Below are 22057 nucleotides of genomic sequence, written 5' to 3' on the forward strand. Positions count from 1 at the left end.
TTTACAAGTATAGTTCCTTATATGTGTAGCCAAGGCAGATATATTTTAGCACCTGTTAAGTTGAAAATAAGATGCTGTGCATTTGTGAATGCTAGATTTTACACTTACATTTTTTAAATTATCTCTACTCCTAGAGATAATTTGAGAGAGAGGGAGGGAGAGAGAGAGAGAGAGAGAGAGAGAGAGAGAGAATGAATGCATTTGGCCATGCCCAACACTGGTGCTTTAAGAAGGCCATGCCCAGCATTGATGCTTTGAAAAGAGCATCTTGGTTTTCTTAGAATACAATTGCTTTTTTTCCTTTCCTTCTTGGAGACTTATGCCTCTCACTCCCTATCCTGCTGTCCCTCCAGCCTGCTCCTCCCTCACGAGCCCCTGCCAGGGCCTGTCACCCACAGGCGTCGAACTCTTCCAGGTCTGCTGGGCACTGGGATCTAAAGGGCCAGTAGTGGGCAGCTGGAGGAGGCCCTCTGATCAACCCCGTGAAAGAGCAGAGGCTGCAAAATGCTAAGAATGCAAAATGGATGGAGTGCAGTCTTCCTTCCTCGCCAGGGTGTCCCGGGGAGGAAGGAAAAGTCCAGGGGAATACAGATAATGGAATGAGGGAGGCACGCACCCAGGGCCAGCCGAGGCAGAGGGCTCAGCAGCCCCAAGATAAGTCAAGTGCATCCAAACAGAAGCGGAAAACTAAGTCAGCAGTGCGCTTAATGGAGAACTTAGCGCACTGAATAATTCAGACTCCACTGGGAGTCAGTTCACAGTTAATGGAATATTTCCTGTAAACATTATTTTCTCTTCCTGTCTCATCATCTCAGACAGTTCTAAAATCTTTACTAATCTGGGGAGGTGACAGTAATGCATCAATTCCCCGAGCTAATGCCCCCGCTTCCGAAATACTCTCAGGAACCAGAGGAAGACGCGATGGCTGCTGGGAAGCGGGGCAGACCATTTATTCTGGTTCCTCCTCCTAATGTCCCAGAGGGCACCCCACCGTGCTCCTAACTGTGCACCTAAGTGTACATAAAAGCGCCCTTAATTGCACATCCAATAAATAAGTAAATGCTGTCTGCTGAGTATGTAACAAGGACCTACATTGCCATTTTTCCCCCACGGAGAGATTTCATTAAAAATGGGCTGGCGAGTGGGCTGCAGCTATCAACGATGATTTGCAGATATTGAATATTCCTTCTAGGGAGGTTTATTTATTTTATATTTTTTTGGAGTTGCGTGTTTCACACTATTCTCTACTGCTCATGGCCTCAGACAGCCTGCAGGAGGGGGTCTTTATTCTAACTCTCTTGGCGCCCCATTTGGAAAGCGTGTCTGTTGTAATTTAGAATGGCTTCTGATTATCAGATGGCCGGTGTGTTTGAAGAGTGCCAAGTTCAATGGCAACAGAGCAGTAGGCTGCTCGGTGTGGCACCTGTTGGCGGGGGAAAGGGGTGAGTCTTGAGCCTTTGGTCCTGGTGCTGCCAAGAAGCACCAGGTGAGGATTGTCCCAGAGATCAGAGCTTTCAGACTTTCTCAGGCTCTGCCCTCAGAAATGCAAGCCCTCCTTGAAAAGAGGGAGCCCCACGTGACAGATTCCGTCCAGCCGCATTTACCTCTGCCACGTGTGACCCTGGTTCTGCAACGCCTCTTCAATATACACCCTTGAATTTTCATTCACATGTTCTCAGGGGAGGAAGAAGAAGAAGTCCCGCCTGGACCAGCACAACTGCCTGAAAGTGATGGGACAGCCCAGGTGAGGCATGGCACCCTTGGTGGTCACTTTACACAGGTGACTTTTTCTTTTTTTTTTGATGGCTTGAGTTTCTTTGCTGGGCATTAAATGCCAACAAAAACGAAGCTCGAGGTTGACTTCTAGTGCCCAGATGCCAATCTGGCAATGTTTCATTGTTCCCTGAAACCAATAGGGCTGTAACTAAGAAACGAAGGACTTTTCTTACACAGCACCGGGGTCTCCACGCTCGTACACGGAACGGAGCTGGGCAGCTGGGAGAAAACAGCGGGACACAATCCATGTGAGGCGGCTGCAAGACTGTTTATTACCATGACCCTGTACTTACTGCTGAGCCAAGACAGACACACATATCGTCATTCCCACACTTCTTTGTTTAGTCCTATTTGCTGATTTTTTAAAGGCTGTTGTGGGGTGGTGGTGGTGGCGATTCTTCTGCACATGTAGTTCTAAAGTTTCTGAAGTTGACCTTGAGTATCTGAATATACACAAAAGCCAAAACACTATCTCTGGGTGTCTCCACGTGGCTGGCTGTTCCTGCCACGTGTGCCCTGAGGGAAAAGAGGCTGTTATGTTTTCTGACAGACATCAGCAGCTAGCACTTCAGGCTGCTGAAGGTCCAGGTAGCAGACAGAGGGCCATTGTCTCATGGCCTGAGTTTCTTTGCTGGGCATTAAATGGCAACGAAAACGAAGCTCGAGGTTGACTTCCAGTGCCCAGATGCCAATCTGACAATGTTTCATTGTTCCCTGAAAACAACAGGGCTGTAACTTGAGAAACGAAAGACTTTTCTTACACAGCACTCGGGGTCTCCACGCTCGTACACGGAACGGAGCTGGGCAGCTGGGAGAAAACAGCGGGACACAATCCATGTGAGGCGGCTGCAAGACTGTTTATTACCATGACCCTGTATTTACTGCTGAGCCAAGACAGACACACATATCGTCATTCCCACACTTCTTTGTTTAGTCCTATTTGCTGATTTTTTAAAGGCTGTTGTGGGGTGGTGGTGGTGGCGATTCTTCTGCACATGTAGTTCTAAAGTTTCTGAAGTTGACCTTGAGTATCTGAATATACACAAAAGCCAAAACACTATCTCTGGGTGTCTCCACGTGGCTGGCTGTTCCTGCCACGTGTGCCCTGAGGGAAAAGAGGCTGTTATGTTTTCTGACAGACATCAGCAGCTAGCACTTCAGGCTGCTGAAGGTCCAGGTAGCAGACAGAGGGCCATTGTCTCCATCCCACCTGAGGCACCCAGTGCTTTGACTCCATCTCCCCAAAAGCCACTAGGGCTTCAGAGCGAGGATCAAGCAATTTAGGGTAGAACCTGTGACCAGAATGGAAAACAGAAAACAGCACCCCAACCAGAGAATCCGGAACAAGCCTCCGTCCCGCCCATGTCTGCACGGCAATCAGCCACCACATTTTTTGTTTGGCGGGCCACGTGGGAACACACGAGCGACTCTCCCAGGAGGGTGCGGATCTCCCTGGCGTGCTCGTGGTTTGCTGATGCTACGGGAACCGTACGTACCAGGGGTACCAGAGGATGCCTTGGGGGCCCTCCGGAGGAAACAGAGCACACCTACCCCTGCCCCGACTTGAACGCTGGCTCCTAACATTGTGGCACCACGTGACACAGCCGCAGTAACTGGGTCGGAGTGTGAGGAAGGACCTCTGCCCAGGCTGGAGGTGCAGCTGCTGCAGCAGAAGCTCCTTCCAGGTGCACAGAACAGGGTGCCACTCCCGGCTTCTTGAGCGTTGCTGAGGCCTCCCTGCGGGGAGCTCTTCCCCGGGGGAGGAGGGGGGTAGGAGGGTGTGGCGCCACCTGGAGGGCCATCCCTCACCCGCGGCTGGCCCAGCCTGGAGCGCTGTGTCTCAGGACACACCAGCAACCTGTGCCCAAAGGCACTGCCAGACATGCCTGCCGCGCCTCTGAGCCCGAGAGTGGAAAGGAAGCGCAGACAGCGGGGCCTCCACTCCAGCGGTGCGTCAGGCTTTCTAAACATTCAGCTGCCGGGTCAGAGATGGGGTGAGGTGAGAGGGAGTGGGGGAGACCGTGGTATCTATCTATTCAAACGGTTTTGCATGAGTTTCCCATTTTCAGCTGAGATAAAGCATCACTGGCCTAGGGCACCGACGACAGACTCCAGGCACTCGATAAGTGATCTACACTGGTTGTCATGACAGTATGTGCGTGTCATCTCTCTAGAGTCACAGCTCTGGAGCCAAGGAGCGCGGTCTGCACGCAGAGACTCTCACGTGCCTTATATGCAACGAAGCCCGCCCTCCTACCACGGCAGGAAGGCTGGCCGTGAGCGGAAGGAACGGGCGCCCTGCCTTGCTTACTGCAGCTGTGACTTCTTACCTATGGCTCTGGGTGAGTCTCTGCTTTTGGGTTGAGGGCTCATCCCAGGTCTTTGCAGAGGTGGATACCTCTTGGGCTGATGAAACTTAGGCTTCTTTTCCCCTTAAGGGCTTTTCAAAGGCCTGGTCTTAATTTCACACTCAGACTGGTAATTTTTCAGGTGTGCCCAGTGCCTCTCCCCTTCCTCTCTCCATCAGTCTCTGGTTCAGTTATGCTTCAGAAACTCTTGGTGCTCTTGAGCTCCCACTGAATACCCAACTGTCCGCTTGTCACGACCAGCCGGATGTCCCATCAAGCCTCTAAGTCTGTATGTCCTAAACTGAACTTATTTCCCCTTCTCACGTCCCATGCTTCGGCTGATCAAGAAGCCTCGGAGCCATCCGAGGTTCCCCTGCTCCGACTGCCACCCTCTCTCCCCGCACAATCCATCAATCACACCTGCCTTGTAAACATCTCGCTTCGGCTTCCCCTTCTCCATCCCTATTACTGACGGCCAACCTCACGCCCCCACCGGTTCTGGCCCACGGGACCGTAATAAGTTTGCAAGTCTTGTCCTGTACACCTTCAACCCACCTCCATACGCTGCCGGATGAGGCTTCTGTAACCATGAAAATCTGATACGGAAGCTCCCCTCCTTCAATTACTCAGTGGCTCCCACTGCCTCCGAGACGAAATCCTCTGGGCAAAGCCTTCAGGGCTCGGAGAGCTGGCGCTGGGGCCTCGGCCTCCTCTCCGGCTGCCCTCCCCTCACTCCGCTCCAGCCCCCAGCAGTGCCCTGTGGATCCCCATCACGCCACGCGGCTGTCCTTCCCACGCTTTCACCCGTGCGGGTCCCTGAGCCTGCACGTCTCAGCACCCCGTCCGTCCACCTGCGAGACTCGTCCATCCGCGGAGACGCAGCTCTCCACTTTGCTGCCTGTGAAGACCTGTCTCTCCTCCTCAAGCTCCATCCTTTAATTCACCACCGCACACCTCCAATACAGCGCATGGGACCGCTAATGCAATTACCACGCAGCTCCCCGCCCCCCAACCTTACAGCCTGGGCAGGCTTTGAGGGAATGACGCGCGTCTTAGGCATCTCAGTATCCTGCAGTCAGCTTGGCACATGACGGATATGCAATAAACATTTAAAAAATGAACGAACGGATAAATGAATGAATCAACAGTGACTCTGATGACTTCGTTGTCCTTTGATTGGCGGTAGAATTGAGAATCCCAACCACTTCCCCAGAGGCCACAGAAGCATTTGTTATTTCAAGTAATGACTGGGTTTGAACGGCGCTGATACCTTGAATACATATATTGACTCTTTAACATTTTAAAATGTCAAATGACCTGGATAAGTTCCACAAATCAGAGGAAACTCTCTTATTCAATAGTTGATTATTCACACCTCCAGCTTCCTACTTCTTATCTTGAAACTCTAAATTTATCAGGCCCTTGGAATGTATCACGCCCTGTCTTTTACATACATCAAGAGTTATCTCTTACCTCTTTAATCTTTCTTAGTACCTCAAGTAGAGAAATAAAGCAAGCTAAACATATTAATAAATTAAACTGAACAGGCATGAATACTTGTTACTATATCTTTCAAAAGGCTCTGAGGGAGAGAATTCAACAGCTGTATTTTAATGAACTTGGCTGTGGATCTCAGGTGTCCACGTTGACCTTGGCCTTCCACCCATATGGGCCTTCAAGAGCTGGCTGTACTGTAACCAGAATTTTGTGAAAGGGTCTGGGAGCATTCCTGGCTCTTGCAAGCAGGAAAATGGACAGGCAGGTTGGGAAGAAAGGAAAGTTGGTGTAAAAAGGGCTGAAGACAGAACTTGAGAAGAAAAAGCACAGACACAAAGGTGATTTGAGAAAGAGGCAGAGGGGAACAGGAAGAAATAGTGTGTGGAAGGACAGACCCTGTGGCCGAGAAAAACGAGAGAAAAATAAGAACGCAGGGTCCAATTCACGTCCTGCAGCATCTCCATGGAAAGCGGAGAGTTTGGGGAGATGACCACAAAATAATATGCCCCGCAGGGTCAGCATCCTAGGGAACTGTTCCCACGGCTGAGTTCCTTCACGCCGTTTGCTCAGTATCTTAGAACTGGACTCGCTGAAGAACGGAGTGAAAATCCTCTCCCACACAGGGCCCTTTTTTAAAGAAGCTGGCTAAGGGCAGATGTTAACCGGACAGAGGAGGACAAGCTCAGCTACGCGGTGTGGATTTCCATCCTGCGCGTGGAGAGAGAAGCGGGGAGAGTGGCGTGGAATGACATCACGCACCGACGTCGCTTTCTCTCTCCTAAAGCGCGTGTGGTTTCCACAGACTTGTGTATTTCAGGGTTTGAACTGCATACCGTCTTCTCTTCGTGATCCTCTGCCAGAGGATCTGGATGACGGCTCTCGCCTCAGAGAGATGTTTCCACTATAATTTTTCAATCTGTTCTGGTTTGAAAAATGTGTGTCAACGAAAACAGAAAATCTGAGCACTGTGCCCCCTTCAAACGTTCTGCTCTGCGTTTACCATGACTTTGCAGATCCCTCTCTGCTTCCCTTTCTTTCTGGCGAAGGACCTTATTTTTTCCAGATTTCTAACACGCCGTAAGTAAAACATTTACCGGATTGGCAAGAATGCCTCTCACTCCTCTTTATTTTTCACCTCTTTTTGACCATCGATCGCTTCGTTTAGCTCCACTCCCTCCACCTCCAAAAAACAAACCTTTGGGAAAACTCAGGTTAGCCTCAGGATTCTAGGGGGACATTCCCCCACTTTCCCAAGGGCACAGAAGAACAGGGTAGTCTCTCGAAGTCCTTTCCCCCCATAGCTTTGGGAGAGCCGAGCCAGTCCCCTTAAATAATGATAACAGCTTAGGTCTCCTTAGAGACCGGGAGAAACAACATTCACCCCGGGAGCTCAGCTTGGATTGCTGCTCAATCATTGGTACCCACTCAAATTAGCAGGGGCTGGGTGAGCCCAGAGGCCCTCGGGCTGCATGGCGGAACCTTTTACCGCTTCTCCGCCCGATCCTCTTTGGCTCACAAAGGAAAAACGCTTACCTTCCTGGGCTTCACTTTGTCCTGGTAGTCATACTGGAAGATTCCTTTATAGCTCAGTCCAAGCCACCACGGTATCCCCTGCTTGTCCTAGGACGGCGAAAGGAGAGCGGGTAAATATGGGAAGATAAACGGGAAGCAGAGGTCTCCTGATTCACCTGAAGACAGGAAAATGCAAACTCCTTGACAGGGCTGGAGCCCACTTTTTACCTTAAGGGATGTGTGTCGTCATTCAATGACGCTCGGTTATGTGACCAGCTGACATGGAGGGGGCCCTGGGCTGGGGACCCAGCTCTGTCCCGGGGACCCAGCTCTGTCCCTAACCAGCAGCACAGCCACGGTCCCTTCCCCTTTGCAAGTAGACAAAGGAAAATGCAAACTCCTTGACGGGGCTGGAGCCCACTTTTTACCTTAAGGGATGTGTGTCGTCATTCAATGACGCTCGGTTATGTGACCAGCTGACATGGAGGGGGCCCTGGGCTGGGGACCCAGCTCTGTCCCGGGGACCCAGCTCTGTCCCTAACCAGCAGCACAGCCACGGTCCCTTCCCCTTTGCAAGTCAGTAGTGGACACCTTGCTCTTCGTTATCCTCCTAAGACTTTAGGTTCTTAGACTCTAAGACTCTTCTAAGACTCGCCACAGGGGAAAGCTGGGAGACGCTGACCTTCTGGGGAAACGACCTTCTGAGCTCAGAGGCCGTCGTCGACTAGAGCTAGAAGGGTCCCTGGGACTATCGAAGAAGACTCCTTGAAAACTATTTTTTACAGATTTTATTGTTTTTAGAGCAGTTTTAGGTTCCCGGAAAAGATAGAGAGGAAGGACAGCGATTTCCTACCCACCCCTCCCCGCTCCCCACATGCACAGTGTCTGTCCCCTTTTACCAACACCCCTCACCAGAGTGGGACATCCGTGACAAGTGACGAATCTGCACTGACACATCGTGACCACCCAGAGTCCCTGGTTTACGTTAGGGGTCAGTCTACGGCTTTGGAGAAATGAATAATGTGTGTCCACCACTGCGACACCATGCATGGTGTTTCACTGCCCTCGAACTCCCGTGCTCCACTGTCCATCCCCACTCCCCGCTCCCCCAGCTCCTGGCAACCACTTCTGCCTTTTTCACAATGTCACAGAGTCGGAATAATACGGCAACTTCTCAGATTGGCTTCTTTCACCCAGTACCATGCACGGAAGACTCTTGTAATTTTAAGGACAAAGAAGCCAAAGCAAAGGATCAATCCTGCTCTTCTCAGGACCCTCCCCCATCCCCAGCGGGCCAATGGCAGTGCAGGGCGGGCAGGTGCTCATCCAGCAGTCCCCCTCCTGGAAGAGGACAGCGGGGTGCCAGGCAGGATTGTGTGACTCACGCTGTTGGACCAAGTAGCAAAACAGAAGCCTAGACATTCTAGGGGACTGAACTAGAAACACCAAATCTCTGTTTATTCCTTTCACAGAGACCTCCTGCCATCAGACTGTAGATTATAACTCAGCATTCAAGCTCCCCAGTGCTAGGAGTTGGCAGAGGCGCATCAGGCAGCCTTTCCCTTGATTTGTCCTAACTGTCGCATCTATGAATTACCTAATACACCCCATCGTGGGTGTCTTGAAAACCCCAAATTGGCTTCACGGTTTTTAAATATCTGTGGGGGCGTGAGCTATTCCAAGGTAAGCAGAAAGATAGAGGGAAAAAGAAATACATTTTGAGTATTTAGAAGTTTCAGGGTGTATGATTTCTTTAAAAATTGTTTTAAAGCTATAAAACCCTGTCTCCGGAAAGCGCCTCTGTGTGCTCACGGTTTCAGAGAACTGAATGGGAGGTGACCCAACGCTGCTGCAACTTCAGATCGACTAAGAAGAGTTGTCACCATACCGTCAGATACAACATCCGTGAAATCACAAGGCCACCGAACAGCGAGTCTTGCTACAGTGATTTAGGCTTGCTGCATTTGTGCGCTCTTTCTCCACGAGGGTAGGAGAGCATTTGCCGACATCTGGATTTTGAGCCTCTTTTCACGAACAATCTAATTTCCTTTGGGGGAGCTGACTGCCCACTAACTTTAATGGCTCCATCCCAGGGTACAGCCTTGCATGGGTTGGTCCCCTTAGAGAATTCACCTTTCTGATCTGGGATAGGAGGCAGACCAAAAGGCCAGGTCACACTCCTCATGACAGACCCCAGCTTAGGCCTGAGAAAGGCAGGGACGATTGCGATGGTTCTGCGAGTTCCGTGAACGATGGTGAAAAGGGATTAGGAGCTTGCATCGGGGTGAAGAGCTATGGTAGGGCATCAGGAAGAATTTAACCACTGCGGGGTTACAGATCCTGAGCTGAGCTGCCGGGTGGGACTGGAGTTCCCACGTCTGCCTCAGAACTGGGATCCAGAAATATGGTTCTGATATTCGTTCCCATCGTGGAAATGCATACACCGAACGACTCGATTCAATTCTCAGTTAACGCTCCGTAAATATTTACTGAGCATCTACTAGGCGCCAAGCGCTACACTAGGTTCCAAGGCTATGTAACAGAAGGCAACGCACAGTCGTCACCATCAGCAGGCTGCAGTTTAGTGGGATAGAAAGGCCCCTGCATGTGTACCAAGGACACGCAAAGTGTCACGCGTGCCGCCACGGGTGACAACAGGTGAAGAAAACACGGCGCATGTTCTAGCCTAAAGGAACTGAAGACATAGCCGAGTGGAACCATGGGGAAGGGAATGGGCAGAAGAGCAAGAGAACCTCCGACTGGCTGGTGAAACTCTCTCGAGTCCGGAAGTGTTCTGTGCTCTTCTATGGCTGAACTTTGGGCAATGACTTTTCATGTTGGGCTAAACTGAGGAAAGGAAGTTATTCTTTCTCATCACGGAAGAAGATGCATGGGGCTGTCATTATCTGTTCTTTCAAAGAAGAGACTCCCGTCTGGAACATTATGGATAAAATTAAAGGGAATTCGGAATGGGGTCCACGCCACATCGGACTTGCCAATATCTTCTTAAATAGCCACGTGCTCCATGGCTACGGTCCCAGCTCTCTTCCACTAAAGATGCCTACATGGCTTCCGACCACCAGGAAAAGCACTGTCAATGAATTCTGTTTGAAGTGTCTGTTCTCTACACTGTCAAGAGGGAATCCTCTTCCTACTGACAGGCTCTGTGTCCTGCTCTCCCAGCGTCCTTCTGAGAATGAAAGGAGGTAGGGATCTATTACACCCACTTCACAAAAGGGAAACTGAGTTTTGGACAGTAACCGGATCAAGTCTTACGAACCTCGGGGAAAAGTCCCATGGCCCCAACTCCCCCTAAGCATGCAATCTTCCTGACCAAGTCCTCCCCAACCCCCAATCCCACCCCCTACCCCCTAAATTCTTCAAGAAAATTAAAAAGAGATTTTTTTTCCCCCTTAGGGCAGGCTTGGCAACCTTCGCCAAGAGCTCACTTACCTTCACCGCATAATAGTGAACTCCGTAGGTCGGGAGGGACTCCACGATGCTCATGTAGCTGGGAACACAAAGCACAAACACACACACACACACAAACACACACACACACGGGCGGTTATTCGGCAGGGCTGGCATCATGCGTTTTCGCGTGCGTGTGTGTATGGATAGAGTTCTCGGAGGGACTGCTGAGGCGGTTATTCGGCAGGGCTGGCATCATGCGCTTTTTCGCGTGCATGTGTGTATGGATAGAGTTCTCGGAGGGACTGCTGACTTGAAAATTAATCGAACCATCACTCCCCCACCCCCGCGAGACACGGGGCTGAAGAGCCCCGCCACGTGCTGCGTGAACACGCAAACACAACCTCGGGAGCGCGGGGAGGGCTACTTACTTTACGATGGCTTGACCTCTGGTCTGGCCGTTCAGCTTCTTGTAGTGCTCAATCACTCGGTCCTCACTGAAAGTACAAGCAAAGGATCCCGTTGTTACAGAATGGGTGGACAGCCAAGCACCCTGCGCATGGGGAGACGTCTTCGGAGCCCCAGCCGCCTCAGGAGCTGCCCCGAGGAGACAAAAGCTCCCGGGAAAAGACCCTGAAGGGGCATTTCCAGACTCGGCCTGACAGAGATGCCTTAAACTACAGGTGAACTCAAAAAGCCCGTTTCACCCTCTCTGTCTCAGACATATAATCGGCGAGATAAGATGAGAGCTCAGGTTGCGGGGTGGGCTCCTTGCAAGAAATGAAACCTTGAAAGAAGAGGAAGAAGAGGGGGTGAGCCGCGTCTCCGTAGGGAGGGACCAGACCAGGGGACGGGAAGGGGACTGACCGGCGGGACACCAGAGTGGACACTCTGGTTGAACTCTCTCAGGTCTTCCTTCTTTCCCTCCTCATTTCCCGAACCCCGTCTACGTGGGGCATCATGAAGGGAGGGCAGGCGTTGACCTTGACAGAGCACCTGCAGCCGACCTGCCCTAAATCAGTAGGAGAATGGGAAAGTCCTAGAATTTGGGCCTGGTTAACACAAACCAGGAGGAAATAAAACGGTCAGAGGGAACTGAAATCCTAGTTCTGGAACAATGAGATTAGCTCAAGCCTTGGGACACAGCAATGAGGAAAACCCTTCTTCGACGGGGGGAGGGCGTGACGGGCCCTCTGATGCGTGTCTTTGGGCCCAGTGAGGTGGAAGCTGTGGCCCAGGGGACGACAGGGCACAACTCGATCCCAGGCATGGACCCCCCAGGGCCTCAGTGGCCGGTCTTTTGATCTACTATTAACTGATTATCCCAGAATTGATCCAGAGCCTCCGACTGCCCATCTCTTTCCTTTTCAGCGAGGCCCCTTCTGGGGGTGACACGTTCTGTAGGATCATTCCCTACTACCCGGGGGTGACTGATCTGCCTTCCAATTACGATCTTAATCTTTAATGAACATCACTTCTCTTTAGTATTCTCAAATTTGGTGCACGGATCGTTTGACTCCTCACAAGCATCTTTATAAACACCCAGCGTGGGGACTGGCTAGCTACGAGGGGCCTCTCTCTAGCTGAGAGTTGTTTCTTGGGAGTCCGCACACCTTCTGTTCGGAAAGGGGCAGACTCAGACGTGTGTCTCCTCGGCTCCCACACACCATGGAAGTTCTACACTGCGTGTGACAAAGCCCTCTCCTGAGACAATTCTCCAGGACTGTCCCGTTCAAGGTCAACGCAGGCCTCACCAGACCTTGAGAGGTGCGTCAGGACGTCCCCGGGTCGCTATTCTGGCTTCCTCCTCAGTGACTCAGTGGCTGGGTCGGCATGTGTCCCGCCACAGGAGCTAGCATTTTCTGAGGTCGACTTTGCGGTCCAAGGTCAAGCAACTCACTGTGGATAGGAGTCTATTTCCTTTGTACCTCGGGGAGAGAGGGTCCCTGGGCTGAGGTGGGGAGATGAAAAATCAACACAGCGCTGCAGCTGTGAACACAAGCCAGGCTCAGGAAAAACACCAGCCGACGCCAGGGATGCTGTCAGCCGGCCGTTCCGCTGGTTACTGACCAAATGGCCTCGCCGTGCCGGACAGCTGCAGGAACCGGCCACCGCCACCTTGCCCTGTGTCTGCTGCTGTCTGAGACCATCTGTGAGGCCGCAATATCTACCTCATCCTTCCTCAGCCTTCCCCACCCCTTCTGTCCCCATCGAAACACTGTGGGCCTGGAGTGTCAGAGCACACGCTGAGCTGACCTCCTTCCTGCCCGGCTCCCCTTCTGGGGCACTGAGCTCTGCAGACGGCTTCCCAACCACCCCTGGTGTGTGGTAGGGACTCAGTGGAATAATAATCAGAAACCCACCAGCTAAAGTAAACAGAATCCCAAAACACTATCGAGAGGACACAGTGTCCTTTCGTGAAGGAAAAAGACAAGTGACTAACGCTGCCTGTGCCCCAGCCATGGGCTGGGGGGGGTGCCGTGAAGTTAAATCACCTCTCTGCAGACAAGGGGCCCAGGAAATGCACGGGGAACGAAGTGATGGCGATGTGATTCCCCATCGCAGAAGAAGCCATCGGCCTGCCCTGGTCAGTGACTGTGAAGTAAAGGGAGATGTCCCCACATGTCTGTGTGGGTGGCATGGCTGGTCCGGCGTTCATAAGCTGGTCGGGGCCCAGATCCTGCCTTGTTCTGTGGCCCTCAGCACATAACTCTGACTTTCTCCCTGAGATGCCTTCCCACGTGACTGAAATCACGTGGCGTGAAGTGCCCAAGCTTGTTAAACGCTCGGGGAAAATCGGCAGAAAGGATTATTACACGATTACTCAGCATCATGATACACCTTTCATTCCTCGCTAGCTGCATCATGTGACTTCTCACTTCCTCTCTCGATTACAGTTGGAGTCAGGTCGGTGGGGCTGATTCCATTTTACAGGTGGGGAACCGAGGCAGCAGAGAAGCAGGTCAAGCCTCCGGGGTGGTCGTTGCCCCACAGTTCAGGGACTTGGCTGGGATTCTGAGACCCGCTGCTCTGCTCACTAGGGCTGTAACGCGAGTGTGATGGGCTGGAAGGCTGTCCATCACATCTGAGAAGGCCGGCGAGAGCAGCAGGACCCCTGAGAATGGCAAAAATGCATCCTCCGTTGCGGAACGATCTGGGCAATTGGAGACTGTGGGCGACCTGATTGAGACAGTGATGCGAGGCGTGAGTGAGGGTCTCCTCCACCAATGAAGGCCCGTGTGGTCCATCTCGCAGGTGAGCGGTGACGCCGAGGTGTGGACGGGAAGCTGTGAGCGAGCCTGGGCAGCTGGCTCTGTCTCCAGTCTATATTTATTTGAAATGTGGACAGCACTTATCCCTTTCTTGACGTCTCTGCTTTTTAAAAATCGAAATAAGTAGACTGGAATGTGAAAGCCAACGAGAACCCGCCAATAATGATGAAATGAGATGCAAAGGCCTATTCGTTTTGTGTTGTGTTTTTAGCAATGCATCATCAGGGTGGTCCATGCTACTGGCTTGTTTGCATATAAGCTGGGCTGTAAAGCCTGAGGGCGCCTGCTTCAAAAAAAAAATGTCCCTCCTGCATCCTGCCATCCTTTCAGAGCACTGAGAGACTGCCACAGGCATCTGTGGGTCTAAATGAGACCCCAGGCAGCGGGCCTGGTCGCAGAGAGGGAGAGATGTGGCAAGACAGCTACAGGTGTGAATGGGGATGAAGATGTTCATGGTGACAAAGGAGAAGGTGTGGACATGAAGGAAGGAGTTTCTGTGTCAGTGATGACTTGTGAGACAGAGCCCACTGTGGAGGGGCTGAGAGAGAGAGAGAGGAGAGAAGGAATGGTAGTTCATAGCTCTGAAATGCGCACAGGTATAAAAAATGTGTGGAAACAAATGAATGAGGAGATACTTGAGGGATGAACTAAGCTATAAGCAACTCTGACTCCAGACCACCCACCAGCATTACAGTCCCCTCTGGCAAATACGTGGCTTGTGTAGGAACCAGTGGTCTCTAGAGTTAGATCCCTGTGTCTCTGTCTCCTTCGGCATTGGTGACTGAAAAGGAACAGCTGCAGGGATGTGGGAGCTGAGGCCCAGGGGCATAAGGAACCAGGCAGAGGGCAATAGTGTCATCTGTCTGTGGTCACATGGGCAGACTGCCAGGCTGGACGTTTGGACGCGGACACAGGCAAAGTCCCTGCAGGTTAAAGAGATTCCGTTCTTTGGGGACGGGTTATGATGATAGAAAGCCTCTGTTTATCGATGTCTATGTCACCAGAAGAAGAATGGCAGCGAAGCAGACGGGATGGGGGACGCCTGACCACGAAGGGAGCACTCGGTGCGCGCGCTTCCAGCCCGGCTGCCCCACGCCCTGGCCTCTTGGGGAGGAAGGACTTTGTACGGGTTTACTCCGGCTAATGCCCTCTGCGTCCACACTCCCTACTCCGGCCGAAGGCATCTCTTAAAGCCACCCAAACGATGGGACAACCAGTGTGTGGACTGGCAAAATGTCCACACAAGGTGAAATGCTGGGATTCTGTAACCTTCATAACGCACATTGCAGAAATGCTCGGAAGAGTCACACGCCATAGCTGACCAGGACTGATCTGTTCTGCGATTTCTAATTTTCTTTTCTTTCTTTCTTTTTTTTAACAAAAGCAGTGATGATGCTTTCTATTAAGGAGTCACAAGGAACACCAGGGAAGCTGCCTCGTGCTTTTCTAAGGAGAGTGGTCCAGGCTAGTGAGCTCAGCAGGGTTTTAACACTCCACCCAGGACGGCAAGCCCCGCTCGACTGTGACCCAAATCCCACTCTGGGCACCTTTCAAATGCCTGATTCATTCAGAATCAGTAGTTTTAGGTCAGACAGATGAGCTACGGCCTAACGTGACATGGCAGCTAAATCAGGAGATATGAGATGTTGTGGGAAAATAAAAGATTCAACTTCTCTCTTCTGAGAAAAAAAAACAAAACAAAACACCAAACAACAACAAAAAATCTTGTAGTTCCCCCCGCATCTGAAACCCTCGCACATCCTATCATCAGATGACGAAGGTTCCAAAAGGAAACTCTAGCCGCACACGAAAAGCTCTCCAAGGAGGCAGAGGCTTCCCAAGTGAAATCTTAGAAGGTTTTCCTTTTTCAAAAACAAAAAAGAAAGAAAAGGGAGAAAGGAGAGATCTCACACATACCGCGCCGTTTAAATAAACGCAGAGAGCCTTTCACAGACACCCGAGCCCCTGAATACGGTTTGGAGCCGCTCTGCATCCAGGGCCAGGCTGGCCCGGTGGCGGCGAGGGGGACGAACCACCCTGGAGTCCCACGCCCCCCCAACCCCCCGGGACATCTGAGCCCACAGAGGGCGCCCTTACCAGTAGGCCAGGGAAGGGTGCTCCTTCAGGGCCTGGGTGGGAAGCGCTGGCAGCTTCTTCAAGTCGCTCCTCACCACTTCATTGCTGCAAGAGAAGCGGGGACAGGGCGAGTGCCAAGAAACTCACCCGCCCTCCGTGCAGACCGCCCCTCCGTGCCTCGCCCGGGAGACCCCGCACCTGTTCCCTTCTGATGAAAAGTGCTGGGAGGGAGGGGTGCTTCCCTTTATTTATTTATTCCATAGGGAGGAAAAAGCACGCATAGCACGCAGAGCCCGGAGCTCACGGTGGCTGCGGCTCCTCGAACCTGCGTGCGGAGCGGCACCGACCGGGCCTCTGAGAGCACGGATCTGGGCGCAGAGTGCCCTTCGGCATGGGAGAAGATGCTGGGGGCCCCTCACGGCCCCGCCCCACCCACCACGGGCTCACGGGGCTCCACGGATGTCTCCCTCGTTGGCGCACGACACCAATTTGCTTGGCTAGGATTTGGCCATGCGCTGGAAACAGTTTTCCGAAAGATGACAGATAAATCACTTTTGGAAACAACACTGGAGGTGGGGAGCGGATTATCTGGTTCGAGGAGGAGGTCCTGGCACCAGAAATTCTCCTTCCCGCAGACTCACACGTCCTCAGGTTCAGAAGGCGCTTTAAAGTCCCCCAGCTTTAACCAAGTGTCCTCAGCACGCCTTACTCCTGTCTGGATACTCAGAGCGGGGCATCTGGGCGTTCACGGCCACTCTCTACCCCCAGAGGTGAGTAGCAGCACCCACTTTGGGGTGATTCTGGTGTTTACAGGGTGTTTGCTTCGACTGGCCCCCGAAGCACCTCAGGGCCCTGCAGAGGTGGCAGAAGCTCACCCTGTGGAGCTCTGCCTTAGACCCACAGTTCTAACCTGAGCTATGCTAGCAGTTTCCATGCTGCTCACAGCAAGCAAGGCAAACAAACATTGGCCACCAGGACCTTGGGCAGCAATATCTAAAAAGCAAAGAGATAGCAGCTCGATAAGCAAATACCAAAGAAGGCACACTGGAGTCACGGACGTGGAACTTCCGAGGCACTGGGAACAGCAAGCAGCCCAATACCCACGCTCCTAACTGGAGGAAATGCTCTCCCACGTGTCCCCACCTAGCCGGAAATGATGCTCACTCACGGCAACGACCCAGCAGCCACCCTGTGAATCCCCAGTGCCACTGGGCAAAACCATGCCCACACTTTCAGTTCACGTCTGTGGTGACGAAGAAACACCAGGATGGTGGGCGGTGACATTGCCACTGCTCCCGGAATGGACGTTTTTCAAGTGGACTAAGAAATTTGCGACGTTTGCAAATACCGGCTTTGAACAACCAACTCGGAGGAAAAGGTCAACCCGTTCTTGACTGAACCCAGAAATCCAAGGACTGGGACTGTTATCCTCTAAGCGGGAAGGCAAGGCTTTGTCAATTCACAACCGACAAGCTGGAGGTGTTCATGGGGCTCCTGCCACACAGAGGCAGTTAGGGATACAAAGCAGGACAGGCCACGGCCCTCATCCCCAAGGCCCTCACGCTTTAGTGCAGGAGGCGAGAGGTGTGAATTAAAAGATAAATGACCACGTGGGCTGTGTCTGATCATGTTGATCTGAACAACAAATTTAAAAGTTCAGAGGACAGAGAGGCCCCTGGGCACTCTGGTGTGAGCGCGGGCTTTGGGGGAGGGCCTGCATGGAGAAAAAGGGGACAAATTTCATCTTTCTCCTCAGCGAATGCTGCAGGGTATGGAGTCCGTGCCATTTGAACCAAAGAGATCAACTGGAGTGGGTGGTATGGAAGGGGCAATAAAGCTAAATAACAGGCAGATTAGGCACAGAATTTTGAGGATCTTCACTGCCAAGGTGACAAGAGTCCACACTGACTCAGTAGATGAAGGTCAGCCACTGGAGGGAGGTTTTCAAACAGGTAAGCTCCTGGTGGTCAGGGAGATGCAATTCCCAATTTTACTGGCAAATGTTCAGTTCGCCAAAGACTCGAGGGCCCACGAGGATGAATTTCTGCATCTTATCTCCTCTGTTGGACCACAAGGTCCCCGAGAACAGGGACTGGACTCGACGATTTATCTGTGCTTAGAGCGGCACCTTAAATACCAACAGGCATTTTTAAGTGATGAGCTTTTCTTGGGGGAAACTGTGAGAAAGGCAATGAAACTAAAGTTTGAGCTTGGGTTTACTCACACTCGGCACGTCTAAGTATATCTGGGGTGCCCGCTTCGGCAGCCCATGTACTAAAGTACATGAGGGGAAGGAAAGAGCTGAAGGAGGAAGGGATCGTCTTACCCACCAAACACTAGTTTGTTGGCAAACACATTTCCTTGATGACAGTCCCAGGTTTGACTGCCTTGCTGGAGCTTGCAGTGGGTTCTCCAGCTTTCCCCCCAGAGCGAGGTGACACAGACAAATATAACGAGAAATCACTAAGGTGTGAAGCCCGTCCAAATCCATTCTATTCTGGAAGGGATCCATGTCTCTTAGACCTCCCCCAAGGACAGCTACGTAGAAATGTTCTATTTGCCTTTCCGCTGTGTGTAAACATCTGGAGTCACTTAGAGCTGGCCAGCCCTGTCGAACGAGCTGGCCAAACTCCGCGGCTGCAGATCAGAAAGCTGCCCTAATGGGAGGCTGGTCACTCTACCTCGGGAGACTTGTGAAGCTAAAACCTAATGGAATGTGCTAGAAGTTCCCAGCTTCCCTTTTCAGCGTCTTCTGTTTCTCCAGACTTCGGTGCACCTGATCAACTTATAAAACACCCCAAAACAGTTCAAGTTCCAACAGCGGTCACGTTCCATTTTTAGAAAAAGGAAAAAGGGCTCAGGGAGTCATTTGCTAAACAGAATAAAATCGAAGTCTTCTTAATTTTAACATTAACCGGATTTTATTCCAAACTTTTAATGTGGTCAGCCAAAAAGTGGTCCTTCAATGTGGTGCTGGTGTTTAATTTAGGGTTTTTTTTTTGTTTTGTTTTTTTTTGAGACGATGTGCCTCTTTTACTGCCTACGCTGCTTACAGAACACGGGGAGTTCGGATGATCTACTGCGGAAAACTAAGATTTGTAGCACTACATCGATTAGGGAAGTTCCTAGAAATTCTTCCTGACACCAGCGGTTCTGATGTGCACTACAATAGCAGAGCACAGAAGCCAGAAGTTACACTAGAATAACATAAAGGACTGGCCTGAAACTCAGCAACGGTAACACTGTGCTAACGTCACACTGACGCCTCGGGATTTTATAAACGTCTCATGAGGATAAAGCCCTCCAGGGAGAACTCATTCTTAAGTAAAAAAAAAGAGTATTATAGGCCCTCATTATCCACGATCCCCAAATCCACAAAGGTCTAAGAAACAAACCTTTGCTACCCACTTAGCGGCAAACCTCATCCTTTCACAGAGGAGATATTTGACCTTTCTGTCTCCCATGTGGCATGCCTGTCCCTGCCGTAGTGATGACACCTTAACAGACTGGATCACAGAGGCTGCCCCAGCCCCTGCCACGGGTGCTAAGGAACACCCCGATTTCTGAATTCAGAATTCAGAGATGCATCAAGGGGCTATATTACTTTACTCAGTGGTACATGAGTCTAAAAAACTCTGAGACAGATTCATTAAGAGAGGCTGTAGGTGTTACTATATTACTTTACTCAGTGGTACATGAGTCTATCTGAGACAGATTCATTAAGAGAGGCTGTAGGTGTTTTTCATCCTTGATGACCATGAAGAGCCTTGCAGGAAGCAGGAAGCTATTTCTCTCCTTTCCTTTCCCCTTCCTCCCTCCCTCTTCTTTTGTGAACCAATAAGAGGTTCAGGTCCCAGCCAAGAAAACGGGAACACCTGCCTCTCTTCTCTCTGTCATGCATTTTCCTTCAGGTGTGCAGGGAGGGCTCGCGAAGCTGGCGGCTGGGGATGCTGTCTGGGAGGCTTCTCCTCCCATTTGCAGACAAAGGGAAGCACCCGGGCCCCTCTGAGATCTTTCCAGCATGGGATTCCAGCACATGTCACGGATGAATATGCCACACGCCCTCACCAACCGTAGCGGGGCAAAGTCGCCAACACGTTTATGAACTGCGTTATCTTTATTTCTGATGCTAAGTGCTAACTTATCAAAGGAAGGACATCCTCTTTGACCAGTGAGTTTGGTTTCCTGGGGTGAGAGGAAAGTTCTGTAAATTTCTAAAATTGTTTTAAATTTGTAAGATTCAAAACAAGTTAAACTTTTTTTTTAAATATAAATATATAATTTAAGGCAATAATTTTACTTGAAAGCACAAGAAGCAACTGATTAATTTTCTTCGTCACCCTTTAGATTGAAAATCTTAACCGTGAAAAAATAACAGTGTCATAACCATCAACCTTTTTACTATTCAGAAGGTCAACTCAAAATATACTAATATTAAATCAATGCTTAATAAAAGAGATAAACTATTATAATGCAAAATTTTCTCTTAACTTTATATCTAAACTCCCATAGGATTTGAGGGCTATCACCCTACAAAATATCAGATCTGAATACTTTTCTATGCTGGGAAAATGCAAATTTACACACTTGAAAATCTCAGCAGAATGGACTTTTGTGCATAAAACAAAAGCTTTCTGTAACAATTTTTAACTTTTCCACTTGAACATTTTGTTTCAAATTTTCACAGATTCTGTTCCTTTCAGGAGGTCTTGCTGGCTGAAAGGTTCCAGCTGCTTCTCCCTCAAAGTCCTTTTTAAATCATGGAAAAACACCACGTTCCCCATTCCTTTGTTTTTGGTAAAATAATATATGAGAATTATACAAATTGAAATTCTTCCTATAAAAACTCTTCTTTGGGCTGATAGATGTGCTTTAAGCTTAACAGATAACTTTTTCCTACGGCGTTTCCAATTTTAGGGAAATTTGTAAGTTTGGGTATTCAAGATATTATTAGGTTATGTAAGTTGTATTCCAAATGTTGACTATTGCAAACACAACTGTCTGAGTATTTTTTACTAATTATCTAAAAGTCTCAGCAAATCTCTCTCTGAATGATTAATGCCAGCTGTTTTCTTTCAAGAGGCCAATTAAAAAACTGTAGGAAAATATACCCCAAATGATCAAATGCTCTAGTAATGATTTAAAACTGAGCATGTTTTGAGTTGTAGCAGTAAAATCACTTATGTAAGTGCAAAGTAACAATATTGGTAGGCTCGAAATTGTGATTTATAGACTGTTGCTTTCGATTAAGCAACTCTATTCCACTGCTGTCTGTTAGCTGGGTGAGAAAATAACATTGTCATCTTTTCAATGATAGAAATCTTTACAAATGTTTGTTACTAAAGAGTCTTTTAGAAGAAAACTAGCTCTTTGTCTGCTTTTCCTGTTGATCTTCCAAAATCCTTCCTTTAACCTACAACTGCCTCAACAATATCTAGTTTGACAAAAAAGGCCCACAATATCGTCTAGTTTGACAAAAAAGGCCCACAAACCTGGAATTTTCGGATACCAGGAAGTCAAGTGTCATTTACATAAATTCACAAATGCTCCTCAAAAAGGTATGACAGATTTCAGACAAAGAACAAAAATTGAGAGGGCACTTTTTTTTGGGGGGGGGGGTTACAAATTTCATTTTATCTTTCTGGACTAGTGAACGCATAGTCTGATGCTTTACAGAAGATACAATATTAAAAGGTCTGTATTCTGTGTGTGTGTGTGTGTGTGTGTGTGTGTGTGTGTGTGTGTATGAGAGTCTAACTGCTCTCACAGGGTGCTATGAACATGCAGTCTGGGGAAATGAAAGTGAGTTTTTCAGCACAAATGGGTGTGAAAAGCAATTGCCTTCGTTAATGAAGGATGGCTCTTCCTTTCTACTAAGACATTGCTCTAAAAGCATTGTTTCCCCCCTTTTACTAAAGAAACAGAATTAGAAACCTGTAGGTTTGATAGACCAGGGACACAGTGAGGTTTCCTACCCACCACTGAACTCGGAGACGCTGATGCTGTCATACGTGGACAAGCATTTAACTTAGTACAGATGTCAGGTACTCTGACTCCTAAGCATTCAGTCACACAGCTTAGTTTCTTTTTCTCAGGTCGCTGTGCTCACTTGGAACACAAGTCTGCAGATATAGGGCACTCTTAGGCACATGACTGTGGCTCTGC

At 50.0% G+C, this 22057-nt stretch overlaps 1 protein-coding gene across 1 annotated transcript in view; it reads right to left on the minus strand.

Annotated features, from left to right (window-relative positions):
* Nucleotides 1–22057, minus strand: part of FRMD4A (FERM domain containing 4A) — a 290837-nt gene that overhangs the window by 76376 nt on the left and 192404 nt on the right. Inside the window, exons 8-11 of the mRNA XM_025043396.1 lie at nt 15914–15997; nt 10976–11041; nt 10587–10644; nt 7155–7241 (exon numbers count right to left, since the gene is read on the minus strand). Of these exons, the coding sequence (XP_024899164.1) occupies nt 7155–7241; nt 10587–10644; nt 10976–11041; nt 15914–15997 (295 nt within the window). The remainder of the gene's footprint in view (nt 1–7154; nt 7242–10586; nt 10645–10975; nt 11042–15913; nt 15998–22057) is intronic.

The sequence above is a fragment of the Pteropus alecto genome, unplaced genomic scaffold (assembly GCF_000325575.1).
Source record: "Pteropus alecto unplaced genomic scaffold, ASM32557v1 scaffold11, whole genome shotgun sequence".
Lineage (NCBI taxonomy): Eukaryota > Metazoa > Chordata > Mammalia > Chiroptera > Pteropodidae > Pteropus > Pteropus alecto.